At 46.9% G+C, this 15,922-nt stretch overlaps 1 protein-coding gene across 3 annotated transcripts in view; it reads right to left on the bottom strand.

Moving 5' to 3' along the window:
- LOC126535966 (uncharacterized) overlaps positions 1-12,956 on the bottom strand; it is a 62,412-nt gene extending 49,456 nt beyond the window's left edge. Inside the window, exons 1-3 of one of the 3 annotated variants that reach the window (XM_050182844.2) lie at positions 12,829-12,956; positions 11,524-11,749; positions 8,638-8,826 (exon numbers count right to left, since the gene is read on the bottom strand). In XM_050182844.2, coding sequence (XP_050038801.1) covers positions 8,638-8,826; positions 11,524-11,742 — 408 coding nt within the window. In that variant the 5' untranslated portion in view covers positions 11,743-11,749; positions 12,829-12,956. The remainder of the gene's footprint in view (positions 1-8,637; positions 8,827-11,523; positions 11,750-12,828) is intronic. The other 2 variants (XM_050182845.2, XM_050182846.2) reach the window with 2 other exon arrangements.
- Positions 12,957-15,922: the final 2,966 nt, after the last annotated feature.

Genomic DNA, 15,922 nt, shown 5'->3' with positions numbered 1-15,922 from the left:
GTAACGCAGCAGACGGCCAGATGCACTGCGGCAAGACGTGGAGTACGCTGAGGCATCTTTTGGATGCGACCACGACCAAGTCTCACCAGCACCACAACTTGGCCAAGATCATCCACAGGGTGCTGACCGAGCACGGGGAAGACGAAGTGAAGAAACGCCTCGACGACAAGTACCTCTCGGTCACTCCCACAGAGACGCACCCGGACTACCTAGGCGAAGCAAACGAGTGGCTAGATCGAGACATTGAAGTATGGGAAGTAAGGGTTGCCCTGCACGATCTCAACAGCAACTCTGCCGCTGGTCCCGACCGCGTTACGAACAGAGCGCTAAAAAATCTTAACGAAGCGGCCATCGAGAACCTCACGGCATACTTCAACACTTGCTGGCGAGCCGGATCATTACCCCAGCAGTGGAAAGCAGCCAAGACCATCTTGATTCCCAAGCCAGGCAAGCCACCCAACATTGAGAACCTCCGGCCGATCTCGCTTACGTCCTGTGTGGGCAAAGCGTTCGAGCATGTACTCATGAACAGGTGGCAGAGGTACCTGGAAGATTCGGGGCTCTACCCAAACACCGTCATCGGGTTCCGAAACAAGCTCGGAACTCAGGACGCCATGATACAACTGAAAAATGAAATCCTCGATGACACTACCAACACGGAAGACAAGCGAGCCATCTTGGGTTTGGACCTGCACAGCACTTTTGACAAAGTGAGACACTCTGCGATTCTGGCCCAGGTGTCACGGCTAAACATGGGCAAGAGAACTTATGCGTACATCAAGGATTTTTTGACAGAGCGGACTACCGAAATCATCGCCGGTGACCTGCGGCTCCAAAAGAAGAAGCTCGGCAGTGTCGGGACCCCCCAGGGCTCAGTCATCTCACCATTGCTTTTCAACCTTGTAATGATAGGGGTGGCCGAGCGCCTCTCACGAGTCGCGCGGGTCCGACACACCATCTATGCCGACGACATAACGCTCTGGGTCCCAGGAGGAAGCGACGGACACATCGAGAATACATTGCAAGAGGCGGTTGACGCTATCGAGGAGCAGCTGGACGGGTCTGGGCTCGTCTGCTCCCCAAGCAAGTCTGAGCTGTTGGTGATTCCTCCGAAATGGACAGCTAGGAAGACGAAAGGCAACGAACCTGCGAGAGAGCAAGACACAATAAAGATCAAGACGAGCGGTGGTCACATGATCCCGGTCGTCGAGAAGATCCGAGTGCTGGGGATGCTGATTGAGCGCAAACGAGTCAACGGCGAGACGGTCAACCGTCTGGCGGCCAAAGTCACCACGGCCATCCGCCTCATTAAGAGGGTGTCACACAGAACAGCAGGCATGAAGGAAGAAAGCCTCACCCGGCTAGTGGAATCCTTCACTATAAGCCACATTACATACGTTGCTGCTTTCCACAACTGGAGGCAGTGCGAACGAAATAAGATCAATGCGCTCATACGCAAAGCGTACAAGGCTGCACTCGGACTTCTCGACTGCACAAGCACCGACAAGTTCCTGGCCTTGGGAGTGCATAACACCCTGGAGGAAATCGCCGAGGCGCAGAGGACCGCTCAGCTCACGCGGCTGTCAGAAACAAGAACGGGCAGACAAGTGCTGCGTGACCTAGGCCTGGGACCAAAGGAAATGGGACCCGAAAATACAGAGGTGCCTGTACCGGACGCAATTAGTAGACGGCTACGGGTATGTCCGGTGCCAAGAAATATGAACCCTGAGTTCCACAAAGAGCGGCGGGCAGCGAGGGCCAAGGTGCTCATCGATCTCCATGCCAAAGACAGGGGTGCCGTGTTTGTGGACGCGGCAGAGTATCCACATGACAGAAAGGCATTCGCCGCTGCAGTCGTCGGGGCATCGACCGGTGCAACGAGAACAGCGGCGAGTGTGCGGACTCGAGGGGCGCATCAAGCAGAGGAGGTGGCCATTGCTTTGGCCATCGCCAACCCCGAGTGCACGACTGTGCTCTGTGATTCTAGGACGGCAGTGAAAAATTACGCCAGAGCAAGGGTGTGTGGTGAAGCCGCGCGTGTGTTGCGTGTGGTCGATCTCGCGAGTGAAAGTCGGTGTGTGGTGATAAAGTGGTTTCCGGCCCACATGGGCAGTGATGTGTCGGATCACGGCAACGCTAACCACAACGAGACGGCGAACGCGGCGGCGCGAGGACTAACCAACCGTGCCGCTGCTACTACAGCCGAACCGTCGTGGTGGTGGGAAACCAAGGACAAAATGACTTCCTACAACGAAATTGTGAAATGGTACCGACTAGAGCGAAGGACTATGCCGCCACCTCATCCGGGCTTGACCCGTAAGGAGGCGGTTTTATATCGACAACTTCAAACGGGGTCGTTATTCACCCCGGTGCTGATGAGGCACGTGTGTCCAAGTGTTTATGAAAGTGATCTGTGTTGTGTGTGCCGAAAGGAAAGAGCCACTGCAGCTCACATCCTTTGGGACTGTGCTAAGAATCCGCATGAAGCTGCAACAATAACAACGATCCCGCCGCGGCTCGAGGCCGCAACGAGATGCTATGACCAAGATGTCCAAACCCAGGCCGTCCAGCAGATCTCGGCGGCCCTCGAAAGGCAACGACCGAGCGAAACCGGAGGGAGGCTGCCACCCCAAAAGAGGGGCAGGCGCGGTCGACCAAAGGGAATAGTGCGGCCGCGGCGGAAGTAGAGGCGCCACACGCCGCGAAGACGTCATGGCCGCGTCACGGTAACGCCTCCCTAACAAGGGAAGGCTAACCATTCTGCAGGCGTTCACAACAAAGTTTCTTCACTCACTCACTCACCAAAAGAATTTTTCGCATCGGTTTATTATCAGAGGAGATAAAAGAACTTGAATGTCCAGTTACCATACCGCCAGGAGACGAGTGCGCATGCCAACAAAGACGCTCTATCCCTCTGCCTTTAGCAGCATCTGCAAACAACATCCCTTCCCCTCCTTTTCTCGTACCGGAGCCAAGGGACCGCGTCGGGCTTATATGACGAGCCCCGCCTCATTTTCCTTTTTTTATTTCTTGTTGCTGCGCAGCGCACATCTGGTGGCGACGTTGCGCATTCCACATTGGACAATTTAAGGAAGTAATGTATCATGTTGAGTGATGTTGCTAGGACTGTGACTTACATCCCAGCGTTTATGCATATTACCTCGGCTCTCTAGCTGGGAGCGGCACTTCAGGGAGATGGAGGATGCGTGGCATTTGGTTTAAAATTTCAGCTGTTTTCACGGTGCACAGCACTGTAATAATTTGCACAAACGATTGTCAGTGCATGACGTACACGCTGCACTTGTCTGTTTAAAATGGCCAGACCCAGTAAGGGGCCCTTGAACAAAACTTCGTGCTTAATTTGGGTTCTCCAAAAGAACAGCAGAACCTAACTGCTAAGTTAAGCTAAGCTGGCAAGTTACTGTTCATCGCATATTTTGTAACAGCACTAAAGCAACACTGAAAAAATGAAGAAAAACATGAAAACATAATGCTGACTCGCAACTCTTTTAGTTGTGAGTCAGCGCCATGCTGTTGTGTTTTTCTTTCTTTTGTCCATGTTGCTTACGTGCTGTTACAAAACGTACAATAAATCCTAACCAACTTGCCCACCTTGCTATCTTGCTCCTAGTAAGTGACTGTCCTAGAATTGAAAATATTGCAGTTTTACTGTTAACAAAGGCACCACAAAGCAAGCAAGTACAGAAGGCAGGTTGTAGAATCTTAAAATTATATTGGCAGCTGCCTGATGCTCCCATGGTCCTCCAATGATGTTCCAGTGGAGAAGGTGACAAGCCATTTTTAAAGAACTTTAACTTGGCTGATGCTGACACTTTCAACTTCGCAGATCACTGGACATGCTGATACTACATATAATAGTTCAAAAACCTTGTAGCGCATAAAATGCAGACACAGACAGAAACATGGGGAACACCAACCATTTTCCAATTGCGTTGTACTCGCATGTCGCAAAGGCAAGACGATGCATGAAATTACTGAAATGAACTTTATCAGGAGTGTGGAATAAGATGTGTCAGTGTGGCGTTGGTTGATCTATCACTTAAAAAACTGCATTCTCACGAAGGGATTTCAGGGAGAGGGGAAAGGGGGCTCGGCACTTCAGCTGCTGTGTAGATGATTGTGCGTGCAAAGATACTGAATCAAAAGCAAAAGCACTGATAGAAATATTGATATTTAAAGCACAGCTCATACATTTTAAAACATTTTTTAGTGAACCTGCACGGCAAACTGGAATGATACTAATACCGTATACTCATGTACTCGTGTAAGGGCCGCACACCCTACTTGGTAGCCCATAATTTGGGGAAAAAAATTTCAATGTAGATGCAATCGCGTTTGGTACCCAGATGCCGCACCGTGCATTAGTGTATTTTCGCTCGCTGCGTACATTCGCATGCCGCTCATAGATGACGAGAGCTGCGCATTGACCTTTGATGCAATGGTACATCCAGGGATCTGGGGTGAACACAAGGGGTGTGCACAAGTCAAGGCTGCACCGGCATCATTTTGGAGAAAAGGTTCAGTCCCATGTAAGGGTTGCACCACACCAAAATTGTGAAAAAAAAAGTGTAGCCCTTGCACAAGTCTATACGATATACAGTGGTTTAGTAAGACGAGCTGAAACGTAGACAGACGGTTGTTTGCTCTAGGTCAGGGGTTCTCAAGCATGTTTGTCCCAAGGAACCCTGCTAAGCTCCATGAAGCGCCAAGGGACCCTTTCCCCCCTTCATAAAGAGGCTAAGCACAGCGTGCAACACATTTGCGGCCAATGGTAGTGTTGAGCAGGCTAATTGATGGCGACGTGCAACCCACAAGGTCCAAACAGGGTCCAATTGTTGTGAGCCAAGGCAAGACATTATCGCAACCAAGGTACGCTGATAAAGAATGAGTTTTCAGTGCTTATCACATGGGGACACTTACTACATTTCATCAGAAGAGGTCTTAGAATTTGTGCCGACTCTACTTTGAGAAAAGTGAAACATAGTTAATTCGAATTTTACATGACCGAAAAACAAGTCTGCATTAACTGAATGTCAAATTATTGAGGGTATCAAGAAAACAATAAACAATGCTTACTACATCAATACGCTTTTATTTACTGAATGAATCAGTAAATCCTGTTTCTATTTTGCACAAGAGCAGTGCGGAAGCTGCAATTATTGTCATCTCATGACTGACCAGCGCTCGCAGCGGTGAAGGACTCGCGACTTCCTTCGCAGTGCGGCCGCGGTGCGCGTCTTCGTCTGAGACACGTTTTTCAATAACCCATGCACATCTCGATTATATTTATGCCAGTGACCTTGTCACTAACAAATCGTCCGTACATCATGATATAGCCAGTGCTCTTCATCTGCACCAAGTCAAAGTGAAACTACTGTTTGCCGCAACTATTGCCGCAACCGCTATTGACGCGATCATGGATGGCGACTACGCAGTTATGAAGGCATGTGGCCATGTGGCCAGTCACCAACACGGTTTTATGTGCCGTGATACAAACAAGAATAAAGGCTAGTGCCTCCTTTATACTTCAGTGCCCGGCAGACGAGCGCTACAACAACAGGCCACTGCCGTCATCACAAGTACAGCCTTCCACCACCACCTAAACAGTGCGCTCTTCTACGGCTGGGCTCGAGTGGCAAGCCCAGCCATGTAAAGATGACAAAGCTGAGATGCAATTGGCCGGCCACTGTACCTCCACATGGCTCTGGCCAATACCTGTAATTATTGCAAATCTACTATGTCCTTGCACTGTTTCCCACAACATCTTTGGTGAAGGTACTGGGTAACAATATCTCACTCACTAAAAGATTCTGCAAATTACTGTTATTATTTAAAACGGTCAGCTTTCTTTTTACCTCTTTCTCCAGTTTTCTTGTTTGGACAGGTATATTGTCACCCAGTATTTTCACCAAAGATGATTGAACACTTCATCACCGGAGTACAAATGCCATCGTCGTTTTAACATTGACCACATGACATAAATATACGTACGACAACGGTTGTGCACACTGTCGCTGATCGCGTCACAATTGCACGCTCATCTAGTTAACGTCCGCTCAGCACCTGTATAGAACCGAACAATTGGTCGCACGGCCGCAGCAGAAAACGAGTCTTCAACGTGGATTTCGTTGTGCTGTTAGGCCTCAAAAATCCATCACACACACAAGTCGATTGACACAAACGCGTTGTTCCACCTTGTATCGCTTCGTTTGATCACAAACAGTGCTAGGCGGGAAAAACGCGTCATACACACACAAGTCAATTTACAGAAACACGTTATTCCACCTAAAGACGTTGTTCCACCTTTTATCGCTTGGTTCGTCGTGCTGTTTGCGCTCACAAACGCATCACACACACAACTCTACTTACACAAACAAGCTGTTCCAATGCGTATCGCTTCGTTTGATTCCGAAACACTGCTAGGCGTTGCTTGGGCCATGAAAGCGACGACTGCAATGTTTCTCTGGGGATGGTGACTAGGGGGCTCAACGAGGCTAGGTACGCTTCACATAACCTAGGCACCCCTAGGGCGAAAAGTACCTATATGAGCAGTTCCCCTTAGTGAAGCGTGGAGGCACTGCAGTCGACCGGCTGCACGGTTGTGCAAATGTAAATGCACTGCCCGCGGCGCAGTGACTCTCCTCTGCAGTGGCTGAATGCGTGTTTCTCCGTGTTGGCTGCACCGCTTGTACCCGTATTTCTTTAATCACTAATTTCGCAGCTCAGAGGTATACACATATATGTGGTTTGTTCCTTAATGTATGATTTGCGAAGTGAAAATGGTAACTATTGTTGTTATGCAACGTTGCCCAGCAGTGTGTGTGCTTGCTTTCAGTTTAAAGGAAAAGCCAGAAGATGCATTTCTAGGGTTGCCCACGCAGTGCATGCAAGAAATGACAGCAGCATTTATTATTCGCCGTTGTCTCAAAGCTTGAGGGATTTCCTTGAAAGGAGCTTTTTTGCGAAGTACCTATAGGCATCGTGCTTATCAGTCACAGAGAATGCGTAGGTCAAAAGAAGAGGTTGCAGGAACCGTACAGAAATCAGTTGCATGAGTTTCAGCTGGTGAGGCTTGTCACTGCCCATGCATTTTAACAGTGTGGAGACCCACAGAGAGCAGAAACTGCACATTCTACAAGGCTAGTGAGGGGTTTCTCAAGAGCACGATCTTCCTTCAGTGCCTGTTCAGCAAACGTCCACAGGGCGTCAAGGACAAATAGGAGCTGGTACGAAGGATAAAGCAATCCACCTCAATCTTGGATGCGAGAGAATGTCAGGAGTGGCTGACTTGTTACTGGCTTAGGCAAACAGCTATACAGTTCTCACACTTCATTTGCTCTGTTATAACATGAGCAATGTAGCCTCCCATACACACTGTCGCGGAAACCTGAAGGGAGGGCAAGTGCAGAGGCAGGAGCGTAGTGTTCAGTCATTCTAGAACAGTCATTACAGTTTTGGAAATTTGTGACCGCGGCTGCACATTTTCTGCCAGTGTCTTTGGAAGCAGTGCAGTGAACATTCCTGTAGGCTCACTATGAGCAATGTTCGAAAGTGCATCAGAGGCAGTAACTCCTGTTTTAAGCAGTTTCTCAAGTCCTGAAAGGGCTGCACGAACATCCAAGGTGTCATTGCAACTGGAACACATCTGCCATGTTCCAAAGAGTTATTCTATGGGGTCACTGTTAAATTTGCAGGTAAGCACGAATGAGGACTTCTCAACACTCTGCAGGTGCTTTATGCATGCCACAGTTGAATACGTAGTGATGAGAAATGCTTCACGTGTTTCCTTGGTCAAAAACTCCTTTGGATGGCTACATCTCTTTTTCAACTCCTCCAAGTACATCGGCATCAAGTACATCGGCTTCAAGCCTCTTGAGCCAATCATCATCAACATCATCATAATGCCGGGCATCTGCAAAGTTCTGACGAAGGTGCTGTGTTGTGTTGCTTGTGTCATGAAGGACAAACCAAGGGCAAAAGTACTTTATGTATGTAATACTCGGGCCTGCGCTTGCAAATGATACGCTGCAAGTGTGACCCACTTGTTCTTTCAGGTGCTCCGAGGCAGCGGTTACAGCAGAAGATAACAGCTGCACGGCCCTTCTGATGTTCCTCTTTTCAATATTGTTTGGGTAGACATGCTTGCAACTAAGATAACCCACTGGTCTTACTGTCAAGTCTTTCTGAAGCTCGTAGACAACGTTGAGATGCGAAGACGATATTTCTCCTTTTGCCTGATGTCATGGGCAAAGAACTGGGAGTGCACATTTTTCAGAACATGGCATGGATCAAAGCTAAGAAAACGGGGTCACTCAGGGTCACAGGGATGTTCGATCCAATGAGTCAGACAGCCATATCCCAGGAGCTTAAATGCACACACATTTACTTTGTGATTGTCAGTAACCAGCCTTGCGATGCGAAACCCACAAGTTTACACTTTCCTCATGATGAAGAGAACCAGCTCATGGGGTTGAGCGCCAGTCAGCACTTTGGTGAAAAAGTAGCCTACTGGGATTCTGTAAGACGTCGACAATCCATTGATGATATGATATGAAACAGAAAGGGTTACAGAAAGGGTTATGCTGCCATATTCTACAATTCCCTGAATTTTCTTACTTCTGTGATTCGCTGCCTCATGAGTCTTGTGCGATCCTTATACTTGGGCACCAAAGAGCGCAGGGTCTCCCAGAGCTGCTCATTCTGCTCATCCGAAGGTGGGCCCGCTGGAGCGCATAGCCGCTGCTCGAGTAAACAAAGGAGCACCTGAAGCTCACCATCATCACAGTGTTCTGTGCTAGTCGGTACCTAGGGAAACAAGAGCCCATAATTACACACCTGGCACATTCGCAGAACTTCATCATTCTCAAATGCAGTATTATGTACTGTGCATACTGCACATTCGCAAAGCTTCATCATTTTGAGACTTAATATTGTGCACTGCACATAAAAATAAACAGTGTTTGCTAAACAGAATATTGTTACCTGTCAACCTGCACATCTACTCAAGTGCTCGGTGAGTCAAAACAAGGCAGAAAAATACTCCACAAAGTTTAATTGCCTTGAACTCATATTAAGTCAAGCTCCTAAGGATAATAGACAGCTAACTGTGGACATATAAAGTCGAATAATATTAAAGAGAAAAAGTCACAGTGCCCTGCGAGGATTTTAAATCTAATTGCCACTAATTGTCAGTCGAAGATCGTACCTCTCAACCACTCCGCCTATGCTGTAGAAAAGGATACTGTGCTATGGCCTCTTGAGTGCTCTTTAAAATGATTGACTGACATCATGCTTTCCAGCTTATCCATAAACCAGCGCCACAAGTGAAATAATATAACCAAAGCCTGCAGCAAGAAGTGAAAGGAAGGGTGGGAAAGAGGAGGAAGAAAGAGTCATGCCTCTCTGTTTCACCGCCAGAGAGAACCACTTAGAGAAATCATGATTTAGACTAGAGCCACCAGTGACTGAAGTTTTCTTCGGAAAGGCGATTGGTTACATGCATCTTTAAAATTAAACATGGCATATTTCCAGTAGCGTAGCAGGCGACGGGGGGGGGGGTCAGTATAGGGAAAGGGGGCCTACATGTGCATTAGCCCAGGGGCCCCATTTTTTTAAATCCGACCCTGAATGGAAGACGGAACTTTTTCTATCTTAATGTTGCGTCCCACCACCCATAGGTAGCCGCTACCATAAGTGGACCAATGGGCGCACGACAATGTTACTTTATCTGGTTGATCTCTCCTTACAAAAAAGCCGAGTCACCACCTAAAGAGTGTACATATTACACCGTAGTCCGGACCTAACCGTTTTCCCGCCAACTTGGACACTGGGTAGTCCATGGTTAAATGGGTAGAGCATCAAGCTGCTGTGTTGAGGGAACCATGTTCAAAGCCACTCGTCGTACCAATTTGGGTCACTGGCTATGAGACACTAGCTATGTTCTGCTCTTCAATGAACATTTTTCATGCCACCCTGGTTCACCGGGTATGGCCCATCGGCTATGTGCCGCTCTTCAATAAATAAATTTAAAAATAAAAGCTCTACATTTCTCTAGAGCTGGGTGGAATCGAACCTGGGTAACACACCCACACACGCACGCACGCACACACACACACACACACACACACATATATATATATATATATATATATATATATATATATATATATCCTGTCTACTCTCGTTACAACGGACCCTGATAATCCGACAAAATAACGTCCGTTTTATCAGAAGTCCATAATATCCTAAATTCCTCACTTCTGAAACTTTTGTCACGATGTCTAACAACATTGCGAAGAGTGAGTGGCGAACGCTTAAAGTAAAAAGAACAAAATAAAAATGCCACAGTTTCGCCCGAAAGGCAAAGCATTGATTGCGATAGCAAATGCCGTTTTTCCTTCTGTTCGAGGCCGCTGCGCTCGAAACCGGACGGTGACGTAGTCGTGCCCCTGCACCTGCGTAGTCGTGTCCGCAGTGTGACGTCGCTCGTGGTGACACGTGACTTCGAGAATTATTCAAGACATCTGTCATCTGTGCGATCTGTTGCTTGAATTGACGAATTGCAGTTTAGACAAACAATAAAACACACAAACGGAATGTCTGCGTGTTTTTTGTTTTACTTTGCATTGAAGCAAGAGAGATGTACTTTTGCTTCGTCTGCTTGTTTGCACAGTCGTGCAGTCACGTGCACAGATACCAAAACAATGCCATTTTCTACTGTGTTTCAGCGCGTGATCATGCCCTGTGATCCGCTTGTTCTGCCTCAGTATTCGTGTAGCAATGAATTATACGGCTAGTCATGTGTCCTTGCGCAAATACAGTGTGCAAAATTGTGCGTTGGGTGAAACGAAACAATCACAAGAGGTCGCGCGTAATGCCGTCAGCGAAAATGCACAGCGCCAAAAAAAAAAAAAAGCAAGGAGAAAAAATAAAATGAAGGCGGGACCGTGACGTATGAGTCACGCGATCCTCGAGGTCAGGTATGGGAGAATGCAGGGTAGGAATTTTGCTTGTGGAGGCTAGACGGGGTGAGTGGAGAGAGCGTCTCACTTGGCAGTGGAGCCAGCCTACTGAAATCATAGGTTCGCGGCATTAAAATATTTTTATCTCTGCTATTAGTGAGCCAGTTTGAAAAATTTTTGCAGCAGAACGCTCCTTAGTGGACAGGTAACAACGTCCAGCGTATAACCAAAAGTTGCTAAGGGGCCTGGTGAGGGGCCCTTAGCAGTAAGTAGTTTATTCTCAGCCAGTTCTTTCTAAGTCATGAGCAAGGCAACCGGTGGAAGTACTTCGTCTGCCGCTGCTGCTAAACAAGCTGCCTGGGGATACTGCGCTATAATAGCAGCATATTACCATGCGAACCCCAGATCACTGCAATCCAAGCAATGCCGAAGACCTCCAAAATTTTTCTTGTTCCTACCACAGCTAGCATTGTACTGCCTTCATGAAAAGCAAACATGTCTAAAACTTCACGACTCCACAAATTCATCTAAAGAAAATTACCTGTTCTGTCTGCACAAACAATGGCACTCTATCCAGCTCTTTCGTTGCTTGAGGCTTATCATCCTTCCTTTCTCCAGCATTACTGCTACTAACTTGCATTGAACTTGGTGCTGCTGCCGAGTCATCATACACCCCATTGTCATTGGGTGCATCACTGTGGGCAGCAGCAGCTGGCTGGAGATTGCCATCTTCAGATGTGGCTTGCTCTGAAGCAGCCATCCCTGCACTTGTGGAGGAAGTACAGGATGTTCAGAATGTACATGTAGCATGTGGAAGGGCAAACAACGCACGTCATATGTCAGTAGCCACTGAGTTCTAGACGCTGGACTCAAAGCTATATAAATTGTGTGTTCATGTGGCTGCCTCTGCACATAAGCAATGCCTCCTAAACAAAGAAATCAAGTCAGAACATCTCTTCCTTTGCTCTGGCGTACCAATCGAACGCTTTAGATAGTGTTTGAGCATCTGTACAAAGCTCATGTTCAAAGTATTATGCAAACTTGTCCTGTACCATTTGCTTCTGAAAAAAGCACCATATACTGGCACTCTTGAGGCAATCAAACAATGAAAGCTGAACAAATGCAGACAACACCATAATGTATTTTCTCTTTGTGGTCTCTTGCAACCACCGTTTCTTATATGCATATATTTTACGACAATTCTCTATTAATCGGGTCATATTCCTAGAACTGTGAAGTTCATTTCTCGTTATAACGATTTCCCTTACTCAACATATATGTGGTACATTCCTGTGTTTATCACCCTCACGGCTTTGGCGTTAATCTACGACGTTGCTCGTGTTTCATTGTAGCATGGCGCAGTGCTACACGTGTGTTCCTCTGCGCGACGTCCTTTTCGACAAGTATTTCACAATTCACATTATTGGCACTAGTCAACTCTAACAGTCATCATTCTGAATACCTGTGTGTGTTGCGAACTTTATTTGTAAAGGAATGCCAAGCATGACCCACTTTCCTATGAGAGCAATACTAAAATGGAAATTTATGCTACACGCGGGTTTCGCTGGCGCTGTGCAGAAGCCGAAAGCGGAACCTTCCAAGATGGACATTAGAAAGGAGGCATGCTTATCGTATCTAACTTCAGTTTTCTAAATTTAACGTTTACACCACACATAATAGTTAGAAGACCTCATAACTACACCAGCAACTGTCATTTTAGTGCCGCACGAAAAAAAAAATTAAAAGAATATCGGCGCACCTGTCTCTTTCCGTAATGGCACGCAACGCGTAACAAGTCATAATTGCGAGGCAAGAATAACAGCAAGTGGTGCTGCTAATAACTTACCTAGGCACCGCTTTTCAGTTTAACAGGGGCTTCGTCGTTCAAATACAACGAGAATTTGAATTCGTTGCAATGCCAGACTCGCTTCAATATCGCGCTAAAACCAGTGTAGCTGACCGATTTAGCCTGGTATTTCTAAACGGTTGTTGCGTCAGTATAGTATGTTTCAACTGCCGATTTGTGAACTTATAATGAGAAGCGCCGTATTTTAAACTTTCATTGTGGCTACTAGCATTATAGCAGTTTTTCTACAATGTAAGGTATTGTTACAACGCCGTTGAACATCATTTGTGCGTTTCCTTTTCTACTAGCCTCCGAGATTGCGACCATTGCAACGGTACTCTCGTCATTTGCAAGCATAGAGTTGATACTCTATGTATATTATATACAGTATAATAACTATACCATAGAGTTTCTCACTACATTATAGTGCGAAACTCTATGAACTATACGCTTGCATTATACATTACAGGTCTGTTCGATTCAGCCAAGTTTCTCTGCACCTTCTGCACCTATTCGCGGTGCACTGCACCTAGACCCTCGATTCCCCGAGGTGCAGCAGTGCACCCTGCACTCCCGTGCTCGATTGAACGGGGTGCAAGGCAAGGTGCCGCCGCGGTGCACTGCACCCTTGAACCTTGCAGCGAGTGGGTGCAGCCAGGCACCCGGCACCCCCTGCACCTTTTCGTTTATGGTGCCGTGCACCTTTTTTCTGAATCGAACAAACCTTACATTATAGTGAGAAACTCTATGAACTATACGCTTGCAAGCGGCCGCACAACGTAAATTACAAAATCTCGGAGGCTGGATAGTCAGTGGAAACGCGGTTACCGTGATTACGGTGTACTTTTACCTCAAATCCCAACATTTCAACTGTGGCTTTTGTCCAAATACTTATGAGGCATGCAGAGTACTTTCAGCAGCGGCGAAGCACCTCTTCGGCGAATACCGTTACGCTTGCTTTTGCTAATACGGTGCCCAGAGCTATATTTTCCACAAGTATCAATGGGCGCGTTAAGTTAGCGCGCTCCGAACTCCAAAGGAGCACGCTCGAGTGCGCTCGAGTGCGACGCCTTCGGAGCTTAACTTAACGGCCATTTTCGCCGACTGTTTTCGGGTACACGAACGTGCCGTCTGGCGAATGTTATGTTGCTTCCGCATCCGCTATTGCACTTCGCGCGCTTTTCGAAAATGGCCCCGCCGACCGTACTCCTGCAGTAGAAGAACTTGACGCGCGGCGACGGAGGCAGCGGCAGCGGCTATGCAAGCTCAAAGCGCGCCAACACGTTCCCGATCTCGCCTGACAGCAGCTTCAGACGCCCGGCGGCGCGACGGCGAGAGGAACGAGTGGGCAAGGAGAACGGACTTGCATGAGTGGAAAGAGTAGGAACACGTCATTTTTCCGGAAGCCGTAGCAGGCGCGCGCTCTCGCGCACCGTTTCCAGGATGGTGCGCGTAGAGCGCGCTCCGCAATCACGCATCGGAAGTCGCTTTTTAGCAGTTAAGCTTAAAAGAGCGCACTCTGCTGGTTAGAGCGCGCTCGAGCGCCTTAACTTAACGCGCCCAATATGTACGCACTCTCGTTCGCTAAAACACATCAGGCCTCAATAGCTTGTAGGAATGCATATGAACAATTTCAACATATCTTTATTTCCAAAAAGAACCAAATAAGACTCGCATCACATTACTGGTGCACACAATGATCATCGAACAGTTCAACAATTCGCGTAAAGCAAGAAGTCTTCACTCTCATTTAGATAACATTCGCTCATGCAAAAACAAAAATAAAAGAAAACTGTTCGACATGCAATTACCTTATGCCAGCATCCACCACGTTGCATACCTTGCATCAGAAAGTAATGATAAGTCAACACATGTGACAATTCCATGCTTGAATACCCAACTTGGTACGTTTTGCACAAGCTAAATAAACAAGAGGTAAAAAAAACGCATCCGCGAATATCCCATTTCCGGAAACGAAACATTATGCACACTTTTTGCACATAGACGATGTTTGGAGTAGCAGAAGGCTCATTCAGAATTGCAGTCACGGCACTGCGATGCAATTCTGGACATTGCCCAACTTGGTAAAAGCGACATTTTGAGCCGATCATATCAGCATTAACAAAATATTCATGATCACAGATGTAACTGTACCGCCGAGCAATGGAGACAGTGGTTCAGTACTCAGTTTTGACATAAGTCGTAGCCACGAATGAACTAACATGCACATTGGTCCAGTCAGGTCCAGTAGCTTGGCACTTGACCCTCGTAGTTGCGAGCAGTGCACGACGACGCTAACTGAGCTGCAGCAAACCAGGTTCTCTTAATACGAATTCATATATATTACAAAAAAGAACTAGCCAAGCTATTTATTTACCATCTCACCGAGAAGTTCATAAAGTTAAGGTGAAGTTTAACTGAGGTTACATCTTCTGCACAGGTGTAATTAGTAAGACTAAAAGCAAGTGACATGTATTTGAAGGGCTTCAAGCCAGTTGGCAAGCAAGGCAGAGTGAGGATCCCAAATACATGCAGCATCTTAATATTTCGATCTAAAGAACAGAGTAAGAATTTTAATATCCCCAAGTATGCCAAAATATTGAATATGTGGGGTCCAAACTGCATTGCATGGCTTCTACCTACATCATGCAATGCGAACTCACAGTACATTGGATAAAAACTATTTGAAATGAATGCAGTAGCGGCTGTGAGCTGTGGCTAAGTTTGCTTGTGGGAGTAAAGCTTGAAAGGCATTTTTATTTTATCAAGTGCATTCTATCCTCATAACTCTCTAGTGAAGTGTTGCAAATGCAAATGATATCCCACATTGCAGCACACTGCTGTCACGGCTACTTACACAATGTGTGACCTCAAAGACCCCAGTGATATTACATAGTGTACTGCAGTCATCGCTGCTTGTTGTCAGAGAAACGGGACTCTCATTCATAACCTGAAATCAACTGCAAAAGCACAGTTTGTTCCACAACATTTTAATGTAATTAGCACTCTTCGCCTCCTTCAGCCATGTTGAGCCTATCTATCCACCTATTTATCTAACCTTTTATGCCGACCCAGTGACCCAAGTTGTCTACCA

Source organism: Dermacentor andersoni, chromosome 4, assembly GCF_023375885.2.
Source record: "Dermacentor andersoni chromosome 4, qqDerAnde1_hic_scaffold, whole genome shotgun sequence".
NCBI lineage: Eukaryota > Metazoa > Arthropoda > Arachnida > Ixodida > Ixodidae > Dermacentor > Dermacentor andersoni.
Note: the sequence above shows the minus strand (reverse complement) of the source record. Positions and strands in the feature narration are given on the sequence as shown.